Below are 18,463 nucleotides of genomic sequence, written 5' to 3' on the forward strand. Positions count from 1 at the left end.
TACTGATGTTCTTTGTAAAGTGCTTTGAGATCTGCTGAAGAAGAGCTATGTAGTGTTGGTTGTTTATGTATTGTGTAAGTTCTTATACTGCTCTCATCACCATAATATCTGTGTCTTCCAGTATTGCATTAAATAATATGACTATGCATCTGGCATGTGTGGTTTTTTTCCCCCTCTCATCCTCTCTTCAGGTTTTAGGTTTTGGGGTTTTTTAAATGTCTTTCATGTCACATTCTTGTAGAGAAGAATTATTTCTCAATAAGATTTCCTGGTTATGTATGTCCTTAAACTTTTATTTTTGCTCTTAGGTAGTTGTGATGACCCACCTTACATGTAATACTTTCAGAGATCATTCTAACAGCAACTTGTTTCCGGCTGGGACTGTAGTGAAATACTCCTGTGTGAGAGGTTATGAGTTAATCCCTGGAATATTCTCTGCAAGTGTTACCTGTCAAAAAGATTTCACATGGTCTGAACATGAAGAATTTTGTCGGAGTAAGCATATTAGTCTTTGGTTTAGCTTTCTTTGTTTTAATTGAACTACAAAATTAACACAAATTTAGGAAGCTCTACTCTGTAGTTAGGGTGTGTGTGTGTCTTCTGGGAATTCTTACTTTAACAATAGGAAGCGTTAATAGTTTACACATTCATGAACAAATCTCTTGCTCCCACCCATGATCTCCATATTACCTTAGGCAGATTATAAGCATGGTGGATTCTACACAAAATTTATTGTAACACAGCAATTGGTGGCGTTTAGAACCCTGCTGAAAATCAAAATTTCCTGCCAACTTCAATTCAGATAGTTACCCAGAAGAAAACTGGAAAGGGTACTCCTCAATCCATGAGGCACGCCCACTAACACTCATGGCAGGAAGAAATGATTTGCTGTGTCTGTCGATAATATAAAACTTCCACCGAAAACCAGTCTCTTCAAAAATGTGAAGGAAATGCTGACTTTCTATAGCTAGCAAAATGTTCACCTGCTCCTTGTAAATGAATCTGCAGATTTGTTTGCTCTGATTTAACGGTGGTGGTGGTGGTGGTGTTTCACAGAAATTAGATGTCCATCTCCAGACATTACCAATGGAAAAGCAATACCTAGAAAAGAAACCTACATGTATGAGGACAAGATTCGCACTGAATGTAATCCCGGTTATGCCCTCAAAGACAAGAATGGATTGATTAAGTGTGAACATAATGGTGCATGGGATCCTCCATTACCAATTTGCGAACTGGGTATGTATAAATGATAAAGAACTCTGACATGGTGACCTGCTATCCCTGACCTTCTCCCAAACAATGTAATTGTTGCATAATTATATATTTATATTATGGTAGCACACAGAGGCCCCAGGGGAAAGAGGGCCTCTCCTTTGCTCCCACCCCACCTCCTCCCTTCTTGCTTCCCCTCTTCTGCCTCTATCACCCTGAACCTCTGTCTCCCCCTTCAATCCTCTCCTGAAAGGTCCTGAGGATCCCGTGTCCTTCTTAAAATACTGACCCTGGTTTCCTGGCCAAATTCCAGCTCTGCCGTTGCACTCTGCCTCCCTCTGTTTCTCCTGCAGTTTGAAAAGGATGTGATGTTTTCTTCACTTAAGCCCTCATTCCACAAAGTCCATGAGCACATGCTTAACTCTAAGCACGGGCGTAGTGTTGATTTCAGTAGAGCCACTTCCATGCTTAACATTAAGCACATATTTAAGTGCTTTGCTGAACTGGGTTTGGAGAAGTAGCTGCATTTCTATGGTGGATGAAGTAGCTCTGGGTGTAACAGGTTGAACAGTGTGATGGAAATGCAGGGTCATTACAATGACTGACAGGCAGGCCAAATGCTACTGGCACAGAGACATTTCACAAACATTCTTTCTGCTCCCTTTCTCTACCGTTCTTCCATCATGAGGCAAGGACACACCAAAGGAATCAATGTATGTTGTTAGCGGCACAGAAGGAACAAAGTTGGTGAATGGCACTGCATGAGCTCACTAGTGGGGGGTGGTGGTGGTGTAAGACTTTGGTTCATTCCAGCTTCCCCCCCCCCCCCCCAGTTCATTCCAGGGTACTTGCCAGCGATGTGTCAGCAGATCTCTGGTAAAAGAGGAGAAAAGGAACTGCTGAAGGTTGGGGTCTGCAGTGGGCAGGCTGAGTTTCCTCTGAAGAAATCTGCAGGGAGAGTAGATGTATGAGTGACCATGACAGACCCCATTGTTGGAGTCTTAAGTACACACAGCACTGCATAAACACACAAAAAAAAGATCCCTGTGCTTGTAGCTGGACTGGCTTTGTGTGACCCCGCCGACTTTATCCATTTCAAAAAGTGGTTGAAGGATACCACTATTTTCCTTCCACTCAAAGAAGGCATCACCCTACTCGGTTATTAGCCAGCTCCAATTTCTCTCACACACTTGATGTCCATCCATTACTCTTCTTTGAATGGTTTTAGTTCTTTAAATTAATATGACTGAATTGCACATTACAGATTCATCTCTGTTTTAAGGGGCTGTTACAGTTTGCAAACCCACTTATATAAATGGTGAAGAACTCTGATAGACTGACCTCCCATCCCTGATTTTGAAAGGAACATCTAACAGTCAGAGTGTAATTGCTGCGTACTTATATATTTATATTATGGTAGCATACAGCGGACTCAGTCAGGATCAAAGGTCCCATTGCGCTGAGTGTGAAACCTTGGGGGAAGTATTTCTTCTCCTCTACTCCATGCTGATTAGGTCTAAACTGGAGTATTGTGTCCAGTTCTGGGTGCCACATTTCAGGAAAGACTAATTGGAGAAAGTCCAGAGAAGAGCAACAAAAATGAGTAAAAGTTTAGAAAACATGACTTATGAGGGAAGATTGAAATAATTGGGTTTGCTTAGTCTGGAAAAGAGAAGACTGAGCGGGACATACGATTTCAAGTACATAAAAGATGGAGGAATGAGAAAAATGTTCTCGTTAACTTCTGAGGATAGGACAAGAAGCAATGGGCTTAAATTGCAGCAAGGGCGGTTTAGGTTGGACATGACATTAGGAAAAACTTCCTAACTGTCAGGGTGGTTAAGCACTGGATTAAATTGACTAGGGAAGTTGTGAAATCTCTATTGGAGATTTTTAAGAGCAGTTTAGAGAAACACCTACCAGGGTTTGTTTAGATAATACTCAGTCCTGCTATGAGTGCAGGGGACTGGACTATATGACCTCTCAAGGTCCCTTCCAGTCCTACACTTCTATGTGGGGTACATTCTTCCTGACCTAAATGACTCATGTCCTGGCAGTGTGATATCTATGATGGGCAATTTTATCCTCTCTGTGTCCATTGGCATGCTCAAGTAGTACCAGAAGGTGCACATAAGTGAGTATTGTCTGTGGGCCTTTACTCCTAATGACAGTAGCAAAATTAAGAACATAGTCCACAGACTGGGCAGATTGGCTTCTAGTTTTACTACTTCTGCTAGGCACCTCTATAGAACTTCTCCCAGATGTTGTAGATGGAATTAGGCAAATTCACCCCAGCTGCAGTGCAGAGCTCATCTGGTGAATTTCCTGGTGTTTGTGGATCTTCATGGAATGAAGTATTCCCTGCTACAGGATTTAGTTTGATTGTAGAATGGAATCATATGACGATTCACCTCCTTCAATTTTGTACACTTGCATTAGCTACTTTTTAATCAAATTTTCCAGATTACTGGAGTGTCTTCCACAATTCTACCTCCATCGCTTTGGAAGCAGAAATGAATCCACAAGGACAAAGCATGTCCTGGTGCAGGCTTGGATGGAGCCTTCTCCCAACTCTGCCTGTACCTTGTAGATATGTAATTCACTTTCCAATTACTGTGGTACCATATAGACGAATGACTCCCACCTATCTGCAATTTTCTCATTTACTGTGTGACTAGGATTGGGTAATACGTCTCTATCTCCCACTTCTACAGTAGACATGAATACTTTGGCATACCATCACCACTTGTTTGCCAACCGATTTTTCTCTGTCTTCTTAGTAGCTAAAGTATATGCATAGCAAAGTCTGCATCTCACGTCCTTCACATGCTGCTGATAGGTTACTGCAGCTTGCCTTTGCTGTTGGATTTCAAAGTTCAAATCAGTTGATAGCAAAGGATGCCTGCCAAGCATAGAAAGTATGGGGTCTCTCCCATTGCATCATTCTTAGCACAATTACGTACCAATCCTTTAACTAGCAACTATACCTGAGGAAGATCCTTTTGTCCTTTCCTGCAGGTTAGTGTTTACCCCACTTGGGGAATCTGCTTCTCAGCAACAGATTTATTAAACTGTATTGGGAGAATTTTCAGTCTCCCATAAAGTCTCCCAGACTTTATATCTATTCTTCATTAGCCAGCATTTAAAGAAGGCTGTTTATTGGAGTTAGTGCCTGGACTATATGTCCGTACAAATAAATGCTTTTTGCCGTTCAGATTTCTTGAAGATAAATATGCTCTATTCCTTTAAAGACTAGCCCTGAGTCAAAAAGGCTTCTGCAGAAAGATTGCCCTGGATTAAGGGAGCTATAATGTGAGAAGGCCTCCACAGTGCCCTGGTTCCCCCAGAGACCAGACAACATTGCCCCAAGTGTAGATGGTGCTGGGTGAGGCAGAGGGTGCCTGGGGTGCCCAGAGGATGCAATGATTCTGTGCTTCCCTTAGCAGCCAGCTTCACTGTGACCATTATAAAGATCCCATCACAGATTAACGTTGCCATCCCCCAACTCAACCATTGAGTGGGAGCAGTGGTAAAAATGCTTCTGGCAGCTGTGTCTGCGTTGGGGCAGTTCTCAAAACACTGAGCACATGAAAAGAGAATTTTAAGCAGTCATGAATTTTCAAAAAGCCAGATGAGGGATTAGGGAGACCAGGGGGTGAGGTAATATCTGTTACTGGAGTTATTAGTTACTCAAGCATTTTCAGAGCTGTAGGCCTATTTCAACGGGCAGCACTGTTACTGTATTTCACGTCACTCTGGCTACCGTCGGAAATGTGTGACGATCCCAGAACAGTGTCAGAAAACTAAAGCTAACCACAATGAAAAATTACGTAGCCTGTTAGAACCAGCTCTGTCCCCTTCTTTCACCCTAAACAGTACTTCCCCTCACTAGTTTGAGAGGGATGGACATATGGGGAAAGGATGGCTCGTTATACTGGGAAGGTGGTGTGTGTGTGGGGGGGGGGAAGTTCAGTAGCTAGTGGGGATGGGTGAGGAACTTGACGAAACTCTTCTGGAGTCCTCAACTTGGAGGCGGCTTGGCATGTTCATTCAGGGGGTTCTGGCAGAACTCAGTGGCTATAGAAGGGGGTCAGATCTGGAATTTGGTGGTGCAGAATTTTAAGCATCCATGAATTTTCAAAAAGCCAGAGGAACGATTAGAGAGACCGAGGGTGAGGTAATATCTGTTGTTGGAGTTATTAGTTACTCGAGCATTTTCAGAGCTGTAGGCCCATTTCAACAGGCAGCACTACTACTGCTTTTCACATCACTCTGGCTACTGTGAGAAATATTTGAAAATCCCAGAACAGTGTCAGATTAAAACTAACCACTATGAAAACTTACGTAGCCTGCTAGAACAAGCTCTGACCCCTTCTTTCACCCTAAACAGTCGTCGTCCTCACCAGTTCGAGAGGGTTGGACATATGGGCAGGGGCGGCTCTACAAAGTAGGCTGCCCCAAGCAGCGCGGAGCGCTGCGCCGCCCTTCCCCAGTCCCGCGGCGGGTCCCCTCTTCCCGCGGCTCCGGCATCTTGGGGAGGGCGTCATTTGGCTCCGGTTGAGCTCCTGCCCGCATGCCTGCGGCAGGTCCACCGGAGCCCGGGACGAGCGGACCTGCCGCAGTCATGCCTGCGGGAGCTCAACCAGAGCCGCGGGAAGACGGGACCCGCCGCAGGCATGACTGCGGCAGGTCCGCTCGTCCCGGGCTCCGGTGGACCTGCCGCAGGCATGCCGGCGGGAGCTCCACCGGAGCCAAATGACGCCCTCCCCAGGACGCCGCCCCAAGCGGGCGCTTTGCCCGCTGGTGCCTAGAGCCGCCCCTGCATATGGGGAAAGGATGGCTCATTATACTAGGAGGATGGTGTGGTGGGAAAGTTCAATAGCTAGTGGGGATGGGTGAGGGAGACTCCAGAAGAGTTTCACTACTTGAAGGACGCTTGGCATGTTTGTTCAGGGGGTTCTGGCAGAACTCAGTGGCTGTAGAGGGGGTTCAGATTTTGGTCATGCATATGTAGCAGGGCCAGTTTAATGACTCAGCCAGGCAGGAGGACTCTACTGTTGAAGTTGGTAAGAGCTGCAGGCCTTCAGTACTTCTCAGTGGTTGAAGTACTGAAGGCCTGGTTGAAATTCTCAGTAATTCAGTGCAGTTATTCAGTGTCATGAGCATGTGAACAACAATCCATGCATCTGACGATGTGGGTGTTCACCCACGAAAGCTCATGCTCCAATACGTCTGTTAGTCTATAAGGTGCCACAGGACTCTTTGCTGCTTTTACAGATCCAGACTAACACGGCTACCGCTCTGATACTTAACAATCCCTGGGGTCCCTACAGCTCAAAGAGACATTTTGAGAGTGTTCTGCATGTTGTTGATTTTATCTTCGCTCTCCCAATGCCACGGGTATGATGCTAATTCCCAGCCAGAGACTAACAGAAAGAGCTGGCAGATTGTCAGCGATATTAGAGACTAGTGCCTATCCAAGCACTGTTTTTTGTAAATGTAGTTTCAGGAAACCCCACAGTATTTATGCTGCCTCCCTTCTTTTAGGAGATTTCCCGTTCTGTATCAGTGCTGTAGTTTTCCCCTTTATTCTAGCTTGTGAGCCACCTGCGCGCATCGCTAATGGACGGGACGACCGCGGCTGGAAAAATGTTTTCCTTGTTGGATCAAGTGTGAGCTATTCCTGTAACCGTGGTTGGTCACTTGTTGGAGTATCCTCCATTCGATGTACAGCTGGTGATGGGGGAACACCGCACTGGGATGCACCTACCCCTGAGTGCAAAGGTGATTCATTTCTTCATCACACTAGAATGACTGAGATTAGAAAAGGGTGGAGGGCACATTGCAATGACCTGGGGGCTCTTTAACATCTTAGCCCTTAAATACTGAAAAGATGTAGAGTCATGGGCCAACTCACTGCAGATTCCTCCTTTGCAGCAGACCAAACACTCCCAGCTGGGATGCCCACTGCCAGTGTCCTCTCTGCCCTGGCACTTGTACGCATGATCTGCCCTCTGACCTCTGCCGTAACTTGTGCTTGATCCTCCCATTCCAAGCTTCTTGAATTCCTCCCTCAGATACAGCCCTCACCTGAACCATCTCTTGGTTTGTGGTTCCCAATCCAGCTGTCTGGATAGTGGCACTTTTAATTAGAATCCTCCGTCTGTGTGTGTTGTCAGTATGTTTGTGCGAACAATCTGAATCCAAGTTGGAAAGACCCCTGTGGCTTGATTTTTAGCAGCAGGAAGCTGGGGTGGAGGCAGCTAGCGTCATGTTAATGCACTGGCCACTCCATTGCCCCATCTGCAGTATTCCCATAATCCCCAGGGAGATCTGCCAGCAGTTCCAATGTCACGGTGACTTGAGTGCAGGGAGAAATTATTTGCTACATCTGCCCCTGGAAATAGAACTTTCTTGGAATGGACAGTTGAGAAAATCTGCTGCGGTTCTATCTCCACGGCTATGTGTTGTCAAAGTGTTGGGATTGCACAGAACAAACTGGGGACGCTGCTTGTTCAGGGAAAGCCCCTGCTGGGCTGGATTGTTTACCTGCCGCGTCCACGGGTTCGGCCACTCGCGGCTCCCACTGGCCACGATTCGTCTCTCAGAGTGGCATAAGAGTGTCTATGGGATGAGTTAGTGTGGAATTAGCTATTGCCCTTTTAATTCTCAGCTTTGTTATTTCACCCTAATTTTCCCATAAATTTCCCATGCAGACAAACCCTTTGTATGAACAAAACCATCTTAAACCCTTTGTTGATGTTTCTCAGACTCCTCATTCTCCAAACCTGATGATTGAAAATGGAGGACAGATCTCTATACATGAAACTGAATATACAAATGGAAACAGTGTTGTTTCAATGTGAATCTGGCTACATCTTCGAAGGCAGCGAGTCGATCGAATGCCAGGCAAATGGGATGTAGAATCATAGAATATTAGAATCGGAAGAGACCTCAGGAGGTCATCTGGTCCAATCCCTTGCTTAAAGCCCCCTAATCATTTTCATTGCCCTCCGCTGGACTCTTTCCAATTTGTCCACATCTCTTCTGTAGGTGCGGACCAAAACTGGACAAATACTCCAGGTGTGGCCTCACCAGTGCTGACTAGAGGAATAATCACATCCTCAATCTGCTGGCAATGCTCCTACTAGTACAGCCCAATATGACATTGGCCTTCTTGGCACCAAGGGCACAGTGCTGACTCGTATCCAGCTTCTCATCCACTGTAATCCCCAGGTCCTCTTCAGCAGAACTGCTGCTTAGCCAGTTGGTCCCCAGCCTGTAGCAGTGCATGGGATTCTTCCTTCCTAAGTACAGGACTCTGCACTTGTCCTTGTTGAACCTCATCAGATTTCTTTTGGCCCAATGTCCAATTTGTCTAGATCACTCTGGACCCTGTCCCTATCCTCAAGCATATCTACTTCTCCCCCCCCCACCTTAATGTCATCCACAAACTTGCTGAGGGTGCAATTAATCCCATCATCCAGATCATTAATAAAGATGTTTGAACAAAATCCTCCAGTGCCATCTTGTATTAAGGATAAATATAAACAAAAAGCATCCTGCTGAGGAAAAAATAGACTCTTATTAAAACCTAGAGACTGCATCAGAGAAGATGCAAACCCATCAGATCTGTTTCTCAGTGGAGTCTATTAGAAAGATCTCCATGGGGTATTGATTCACAAAGGCCTTTTTCCTCCCTGCCTTCTATCAAATGACCTCGTCAGTCTTGTGGGGAGATGGATCTGTTTCCTATTCAAGGCTTAAATATGCCAATCAATAGAGCTTCACATCTCTTTTCTTAGGAGACTATTCAAGAGTCTCTTAGATCTCACTCTCAAGAGGCTTCTTCCTAGCGTTCAGCCTAAAACTTCCTTTTCTTAATTTCCTCCTATTAGTCCTAGCTCAGCCTCCTTATAATGTCCTCAACAACTCTCCCCTTCACTGGTACAGATGGGCAGCAACTTTGGAATAGCGATTACACTGTGATGGAGACTGTCAGGGTTCCCTCTCCATTCTGAACTTTAGGGTACAGATGTGGGGACCCACATGAAGACCCCCCTAAACTTATTTCTACCATCTTAGGTTAAAACTCCCTATTCCTTGGATTAAGTAATGCTGCCACCACCAAGTGATTTAAACAAGCTTTTAGGGAGGGCCACTTGGGGGGGATATTTGGGGAAGGCAGGGCTATATGTCTGTACAAATAAATGCCTTTTGCAGTGCAGATTTTTTGAAGATAAATATGCTCTGTACCTTTAAGGACTAGCCCTGAGTTAAATAAGCTTCTGCAGAAAGATTGCCCTGGATTAAAGGAGCTATGATGGGAGAAGGCCTCCACAACGCCCTGTTTCCCAGTGGTCCAGAGACCAGACAACATTGCCCCAAGTGTAGATGGTGCTGGGTGAGGCAGAGGGTGGCTGGGATGCCCAGAGGATACAATGATTCTGTGCCTCCCTTAGCAGCCAGCTTCACTGTGACCCTTCTAAAGATCCCATCACAGATTAACGTTGCTATCCCACAATGCAACCATTGAGTGGGAGCAGTGGTACAAATGCTTCTGGCACTTGCGTCAGTGTTGGGGCAGTTCTCAAAACACTGAGCACATGAAAAGAGAATTCTAAGCATCCGTGATTTTTCAAAAGCCACCTGAGGGATTAGAGAGACCGAAGGGCAAGGTGATATCTGTTGCAGTTATTTGGCCTACAGCTCTGAAAATGCTCGAGTAACTATATTTCATCAGGTAGCACTGGGAGTACTTTACACGTCACTCTGGCTACCTTTGGAAATATGTGACAATCCCAGAACAGTGTCAGATTAAAACAAACCACTATGAAAAATTACATAGCCTGCTAGAACCAGCTGTATCCCCTTCTTTCACCCTAAACAGTGGTCGTCCTCACCAGTTTGAGAGGGATGGACATATGGGGAAAGGATGGCTCGTTATACTGGGAGACTGCTGTGATGGGAAAGCTCAGTAGTTGGTGGGAATGGGTGAGGAACTTGGGGGACTCAAGAGTTTCCTAACTTGAAGGAGGCTTGGCATGTTCGTTCAGGGGGTTCTGGCAGAACTCAGTGGCTATGGAAGGGGTTCAGATCTGGAATTTGGTGGTGCATATGTAGCAGGGCCAGTTTAATGACTCAGGGAGCCATGCAGGGGGACCCTACTATTGAAGTTGATGAGAGCTGTAGGCTGCAATTCTTAGTAATTCAGTGCTGGCTTTATCTTTGCTCTCCCAGTGCCATGGGTATGATGCTAATTCACAGCCAGAAACTAACACAGTGCTGGCAGATTGTCAGAGATATTAGACACTGGTGCCTCTCCAAGCACTTTTTTTGGAAATGTAGTGTCAGGAAACCCCACAGTGTTTATGCTGCCTCCCTTCTTTTAGGAGATTTCCGTTCTGTATCAATGCTGTATTTTACCCTTTTATTCTAGCTTTGTGAGCCACCTGCGCATCGCTAATGGACAGGACGACCGCGGCTGGAAAAATGTTTTCCTTGTTGGCTCAAGTGTGAGCTACTCGTGTAACCATGGTTGGTCACTTGTTGGAGTATCCTCCATTCGATGTACAGCTGGTGATCAGGGAACTCCGCGCTGGGATGCACCTGCTCCTGAGTGCAAAGGTGATTGATTTCTTCATCGCACTAGAATGACTGAGATTAGAACAGGGTGGAGGGCACATTGCAATGACCTGGGGGCTGTTTAACATCTTAGTCCTTAAGTATTGACAATATGCAGAGTCATGGGCCAACTCTGGCTACCGTCGGAAATGTGTGACGATCCCAGAACAGTGTCAGAAAACTAAAGCTAACCACAATGAAAAATTGCATAGCCTGTTAGAACCAGCTCTGTCCCCTTCTTTCACCCTAAACAGTACTTCCCCTCACTAGTTTGAGAGGGATGGACATATGGGGAAAGGATGGCTCGTTATACTGGGAAGGTGGTGTGTGTGTGGGGAGTTCAGTAGCTAGTGGGGATGGGTGAGGAACTTGACGAAACTCTTCTGGAGTCCTCAACTTGGAGGCGGCTTGGCATGTTCATTCAGGGGGTTCTGGCAGAACTCAGTGGCTATAGAAGGGGGTCAGATCTGGAATTTGGTGGTGCAGAATTTTAAGCATCCATGAATTTTCAAAAAGCCAGAGGAACGATTAGAGAGACCGAGGGTGAGGTAATATCTGTTGGAGTTATTAGTTACTCGAGCATTTTCAGAGCTGTAGGCCTATTTCAACAGGCAGCACTACTACTGCTTTTCACATCACTCTGGCTACTGTGAGAAATATGTGAAAATCCCAGAACAGTGTCAGATTAAAACTAACCACTATGAAAAATTACGTAGCCTGCTAGAACAAGCTCTGACCCCTTCCTTCACCCTAAACAGTCATCGTCCTCACCAGTTTGAGAGGGTTGGACATATGGGGAAAGGATGGCTCATTATACTAGGAGGGTGGTGTGGTGGGAAAGTTCAATAGCTAGTGGGGATGGGTGAGGGAGACTCCAGAAGAGTTTCACTACTTGAAGGACGCTTGGCATGTTTGTTCAGGGGGTTCTGGCAGAACTCAGTGGCTGTAGAGGGGGTTCAGATTTTGGTCATGCATATGTAGCAGGGCCAGTTTAATGACTCAGCCAGGCAGGAGGACTCTACTGTTGAAGTTAGTAAGAGCTGCAGGCCTTCAGTACTTCTCAGTGTCTGGTTGAAATTCTCAGTAATTCAGTGCAGTTATTCAGTGTCATGAGCATGTGAACAACAATCCATGCATCCGATGATGTGGGTGTTCACCCACGAAAGCTCATGCTCCAATACGTCTGTTAGTCTATAAGGTGCCACAGGATTCTTTGCTGCTTTTACAGATCCAGACTAACACGGCTACCCCTCTGATACTTAACAATCCCTGGGGTCCCTAAAGCTCAAAGAGACATTTTGAGAGTGTTCTGCATGTTGTTGATTTTATCTTCGCTCTCCCAATGCCACGGGTATGATGCTAACTCCCAGCCAGAAACTAACAGAAAGTGCTGGCGGATAGTCAAGGTATTAGAGACTAGTGCCTATCCAAGCACTGTTTTTTGTAAATGTAGTTCCAGGAAACCCCACAGTATTTATGCTGCCTCCTTCTTTTAGGAGATTTCCGTTCTGTATCCGTGCTGTATTTTCCCCTTTATTCTAGCTTGTGAGCCACCTGCGCGCATCGCTAATGGACGGGACGACCGCGGCTGGAAAAATGTTTTCCTTGTTGGATCAAGTGTGAGCTATTCCTGTAACCGTGGTTGGTCACTTGTTGGAGTATCCTCCATTCGATGTACAGCTGGTGATGGGGGAACACCGCACTGGGATGCACCTACCCCTGAGTGCCAAGGTGATTCATTTCTTCATCACACTAGAATGACTGAGATTAGAAAAGGGTGGAGGGCACATTGCAATGACCTGGGGTCTCTTTAACATCTTAGCCCTTAAATACTGAAAAGATGTAGAGTCATGGGCCAACTCACTGCAGATTCCTCCTTTGCAGCAGACCAAACACTCCCAGCTGGGATGCCCACTGCCAGTGTCCTCTCTGCCCTGGCACTTGTACACATGATCTGCCCTCTGACCTATGCCGTAACTTGTGCTTGATCCTCCCATTCCAAGCTTCTTGAATTCCTCCCTCAGATACAGCCCTCACCTGAACCATCTCTTGGTTTGTGGTTTCCAATCCAGCTGTCTGGATAGTGGCACTTTTAATTAGAATCCCCTCCGTCTGTGTGTGGTGTCAGTATGTTTGTGCAGACAATGTGAATCCAAGTTGGAAAGACCCCCGTGGCTTGATTGTTAGCAGCAGGAAGCTGGGGTGGAGGCAGCTAAAATCATGTTAATGCACTGGCCACTCCATTGCCCCATCTGCAGTATTCCCATAATCCCCAGGGAGATCTGCCAGCAGTTCCAATGTCACGGTGACTTGAGTGCAGGGAGAAATTATTTGCTACATCTGCCCCTGGAAATAGAACTTTCTTGGAATGGACAGTTGAGAAAATCTGCTGCTGTTCTATCTCCACGGCCATGTGTTGTCAAAGTGTTGGGATTGCACAGAACAAACTGGGGACGCTGCTTGTTCAGGGAAAGCCCCTGCTGGGCTGGTTTGTTTACCTGCCGCGTCTGCGGGTTCGGCCACTCGCGGCTCCCACTGGCCACGATTCGTTTCTCAGAGTGGCATAAGAGTGTCTATGGGATGAGTTAGTGTGGAATTAGCTATTGCCCTTTTAATTCTCAGCTTTGCTATTTCACCCTAATTTTCCCATAAATTTCCCATGCAGACAAACCCTTTGTATGAACAAAACCATCTTAAACCCTTTGTTGATGTTTCTCAGACTCCTCATTCTCCAAACCTGATGATTGAAAATGGAGGACAGATCTCTATATATGAAACTGAATATACAAATGTCTTAGCCTTAATGCTAAATTTTAGATGTTTGTCATTTCTCCTCATGAGTTTGCTGCCAAAGGCCTATGGTTTGAAATGGAATAGTGACCCTCCCAATGAACAAGTCTCCCCCATGGAAAGTGTCTCTACTTTGACTTCGGAAGAAAATTTACCCAATCCACAAAGAAGCCCTGTTGGTGTGGAGTAAGGGTGTCTATGGGATGAGTTAGTATGGAGTTAGCTATTGCCTTTTTAAAATTCAGAGCCTTGGTATTTCACCCTAATTTTCCCATGAATTTCCCATGCAGACAAACCCTTTGTCTGAACAAAAGCATCTTAAACCCTTTGTTCGTTGGTGTTTCTCAGAGATTCCTCATTGTCCAAACCTGGTGATTTAAAATGGAGAACAGATCTCTATAAGTGAAAGTGAATATACAAATGGAAACCATGTTGTTTCAATGTGAATCTGGCTACATCCTCAAAGACAGCGAGTCGATTGAATGCCAGGCAAATGGGATGTAGAATCATAGAACATTAGGATTGGAAGAGACCACAGGAGGTCACCAATCCCCTGCTCAAAGCAGGACCAATCCCCAGCTAAATCATCCCTGCCAAGGCTTTATCATGCCGGGTCTTAAATCTCTAAGGATGGAGATTCCACCACCTCCCTAGGTAATCCGTTCCAGTGCTTCACCACCTTCCTAGTGAAATAGTGTTTCCTAATATCCAACATAGACATCCCCCACTGCAACTTGAGATCATTACTTCTTGTTCTGTCATCAGCCACCACTGAGAACAGCCAAGCTCCATCCTCTTTGGAACCCCCTTCAGGTAGTTGAAGGCTGCTGTCAAATTCCCCCTCACTCTTTTCTTCTGCAGACTAAATAACCCCAGTTCCCTCAGCCTCTCCTTGTAAGTCATGTGCTCCAGCCCCCTAATCATTTTCATTGCCCTCCACTGGACTCTTTCCAGTTTGTCCACATCCCTTCTGTAGGTGGGGACCAAACTGGACTCAGTACTCCAAGTGTGGCCTCACCAGTGCTAACTAGAAGGGAATAATCACATCCCTCAATCTGCTGGCAATGCTCCTACTAGTACAGCCCAATATGACATTGGCCTTCTTGGCACCAAGGGCACAGTGCTGACTCGTATCCAGCTTCTCATCCACTGTAATCCCCAGGTCCTTTTCTGCAGAACTGCTGCTTAGCCAGTTGGTCCCCAGCTACAGTGCCATCTTGTATTAAGGGTAAATATAAACACAGCTAAAGCATCCTGCTGAGGAAAAAATAGACTCCTATAAAACCTAGAAACCGCATCAGAGAAGATGCAAACCCATCAGATCTGTTTCTAGGTGGGGTCTGTTAGAAAGATCCCCACGGGGCATTGATTCACAAAGGCCTTTTCCCTCCCTGCCTTCTATCAAATGACCTCGTCCATCTCGGGGGAAGATGGATCTGTTCCCTATAGACTAATCTCCAGGGCTTTTTCTAATCAAAGCTTAAATATGCCACTCAATAGAGCTTCACATCCCTTTTTCTTAGGAGACTATTCAAGAGTCTTAGATCTCACTCTCAAGAGGCTTCTTCCTAGCCTTCAGCCTAAAATTTCCTTTTCTTAATTTCCTCCTATTAATCCCAGCTCAGCCCTCTTGTAACATCCTCAACAATTCTCCCCCTTCTTCACAGGTGAGCAGCGGCGGTGGGATAGTGATTACACTGCAAGGGAGACTTTGTGGGACGGTTCAGCAGTGGGACTGAGGCACTTGTTGGGGGACTCAGGGAGGGTTGGTAGGTTGCAGGAAGGTTGGGCTGTTTGCCTTGGTGATTCTGGAAGGACTAAGCACCATAGGAGGGTGGTTTAGCTAATTTATTGACGTGGGCCTTGATCCATCAGCAGCTCCCCCAAAGTGTAGTAGGTAAATTCTCTTTAAAACAGGAAGTGCTGGATTCTTCTGTAACTTCTCTGGCTTCCCTGAAGCCACTCCTCTCACTCACTCCACTGAGAACCAGAGCAACCAGGCCTTACATTTATCTGTCTAAGGTGTTCATACTGTGCCCGTCACTGTGGTATCTTTGGCATCCTGCAGGATGAAAGTCACTATAGAAGTGTGAGACACTGTTGAGGACCAAGTTCTGCTCTTGGTTCCACTAGTGTATAAATCCGGGGTAACTCCACTGACTTCCATGTACTTCTCCCTCACTGCAGAGGAGGCTAATTCTGCAATAGATCAAAGAGGCTATTTTTAAAAAGGCCACAAGTGTGCCTGGGAGTGAACTGCACGTTCACAGTTGTCCCAAGACTGCCAATAACACTTCCTTAAAGGAACCAACAAAGTGCCTGTGCTCTGCTGCTCCACATGTGGACTTTCAGCTGCCGATGTCTCCAGGAAATGCCCTTGATACACAGTACTGGGTGGGATTTCACTCACACCCTTTTCTTATTGAACTCGTTTGTTTCTCTGGAGAGAGTGATGCACTGTGGGTTTGGTGTTGACTCAATGCAATTATTCAGTGTTGTGAGCACGTGAACAATGATCCCTGGGACCCCTACAGGTCAAAGAGCCATTTTAAAAGCGTTTTGCATGTCACTGTTTTACTCTCCCAATGCCATGGGTATGATGCTGATTCACAGCCAGAAACTAACAAAGTGCTGACAGATTGTCAGAAGTACTAGACACTGGTGCCTCTCCAAGCACCGTTTTTGGAAATGTAGTGTCAGGAAACCCCACAGTAGTTATGCTGCCTCCCTTCTTCTAGGAGATTTCCCATTCTGTGTCAATGCTGTATTTTATTCTCGCTTGTAAGCCACCTGCACTCATCTCTAATCGATGGGACTGCGGCGGTTGGAGAAATGTGTTCCTTGTTGGCTCAAGTGTGACCTATGACTGTGACCATGGTTGGTCACTTGTTGGAGTATCCTCCATTCAATGTATAGCTGGTGATGAGGGAATTCCCCGCTGGCATGCACCTGCCCCTGAGTGCAAAAGTGATTCATATCTTCATTGCATTAGAATGATTGAGATTAGGAAAGGGTGGAGGGCACATTGCAATGACCTTTGGGCTGTTTAACATCTTAGCCCTTAAATATTGACAATCTGTAGAGTCATGGGCCAACTCACTAGAGAGTCCCCATTTGCAGCAGACCAAACACTCCCAGCTGGGATGCGCACTGCCAGCGTCCTCTCTGCCCTGGTACTCGTACACATGATCTGCCCTGACCTATGCCATAACTTATGGTGGTATCTAAACAAAGCCTTTGGCATCCTGCAGGATGAAAAGTATCAGAGGGGTAGCTGTGTTAATCTGTATCCACAAAAACGAGGAGTCCGGTTGCACATTAAAGACTAACAGATTTATTAGGGTATAAGCTTTCGTGGGTAAAAATCCACTTCAGGTGAGTCTCTTGAAGTAGAATTTTTCTTGAAATCCCTTCTCGTGAAAAATTTCAGGGGCATTTTTGTTTTGTTCAGAATGAAACTGTTTTAAAAAGCACAATATATTTCATATGAAATTTTCATCTTCTGGCCAGCTCTAATTGAGAATATGAAACATCTTTCAGGATCAATATGTCAGATACAGACTGTATGAGACAGCCATATAGATAATAGTTCAGATAAAAAAGGAGCAAGCATGCTTCTGAGGATAAGACCTTGTCTTCAGCGTAATCACATTCCCTCTGTTTCTGTTTTTCAGGAGAAGCAAATTGATTCTCCTCTGTGCAACATGGTTCATGAGAGTGTAAAGTTTCTCCACTGCGGTGTGTGTCTGACGGAACTGAGAACCCTGCTGGAAGCACAGAAACTGTATCTGGAGATTCCAAAACTTAAGCAGGACCTACAAAAATACAATGAATAGCTGATATCTATGACCCCTTACTGTGACAAACTGTCTCCTTTGGATGCAGTTTGTATAATTACTTTGTACATATGATGATTGTTACTATTTGCAGAGAACTTGCTAGTATATCTAGTGATCCAGGAAGAGATTAGCCAGTACCTCAGGAATCAGATATTTTTCATGCTGTGTGCCAGTGATTAAAGTTTTTTTGGTTTTTTTTTTTTTTTGCTCTTTCCTTTCAATCTGACACACAAGTCCCTACTAGAGACTAAAATCCCTAATAAAATCCTATGTTTGGGGGGGAGGGCTATAGTAACAGGGTTGAATTCAGATTCCTTTCAATTCGGAAAGGGAAAGCAAGTTGAGAGAAACTAGACTAAAATGTACGGAAGTAAATCTTCAGCTGACTCAAGCTTCAGACCCTATGCGGAATACACCAACAACCTTCAGCTTTTAAAAATCACTCAGCTGTTGCATATGTTAAACCTTAATGCATTATAACCCAAACATATTTAAAGTAGTGAATGGCTATTTAACTGCCTCATTTCCATGAACTTTAAGGGCATCTCTGTTCAGAAATCCCTGTGCCCCCACTGAAAATGTAAAGCTTAAAGCCAATTTTCTGCCCTATCCTCTTAGTTAAAAAGTCAACAGTTTTTTCCTTCCCAATCTGAACAAATCTATTTTTGATTGACGACAGTGCTGATCTCATCTGTAGCATTTCTATAGCCTCACACACAGTCCCACGAATTTATGGTGAAAATTTAAGTGTAGAGCAGCAACCCGCTAACCATTTCCCTATTGCCCAATGAATGATAGGGGTGTCCTCTAACCTACACCTTTGTGATCAAGCAATTATTTCTGCCCTGCAGGGCTACAATAAAGTGCAACTGTAAAAACTGCTGATTGTCTTTGGTTTTTATAATTTTCTCCCTTTGGCTGTAAGACAGGAAGATGCCCAGCATGTTTAAAGGCTCCTTTTCCTGAGGAGCAAAGCACTAATATCTCCCCCAGTC

The 18,463-nt window shown here is 45.3% G+C and overlaps 2 protein-coding genes across 3 annotated transcripts in view; both read left to right on the forward strand.

The window, feature by feature from the left end:
- The window catches only part of LOC120393914 (complement receptor type 2-like), a 341,488-nt gene that overhangs the window by 9,811 nt on the left and 313,214 nt on the right, over window positions 1–18,463 (forward strand). The window lies entirely within an intron of this gene.
- On the forward strand, window positions 340–18,351 carry LOC120393915 (complement receptor type 2-like). Of its 2 annotated transcripts, none has more exons than XR_005592158.1 (4): window positions 340–495; window positions 1,057–1,239; window positions 6,811–6,999; window positions 17,304–18,351. XR_005592158.1 is itself a non-coding variant. In XM_039518373.1 (4 exons), the coding sequence occupies exons 2-4, from the start codon at window positions 1,119–1,121 to the stop codon at window positions 8,012–8,014; spliced, it is 339 nt and encodes a 112-aa protein (XP_039374307.1). In that variant the 5' UTR covers window positions 340–495; window positions 1,057–1,118; the 3' UTR covers window positions 8,015–8,157. The 2 variants fall into 2 exon arrangements, 1 of the variants encoding a protein (XP_039374307.1); XM_039518373.1 differs by lacking the exon at window positions 17,304–18,351 and adding an exon at window positions 7,986–8,157.

Source organism: Mauremys reevesii, unplaced genomic scaffold (genome assembly GCF_016161935.1).
Source record: "Mauremys reevesii isolate NIE-2019 unplaced genomic scaffold, ASM1616193v1 Contig36, whole genome shotgun sequence".
In the NCBI taxonomy this organism is placed as follows: Eukaryota; Metazoa; Chordata; order Testudines; family Geoemydidae; genus Mauremys; species Mauremys reevesii.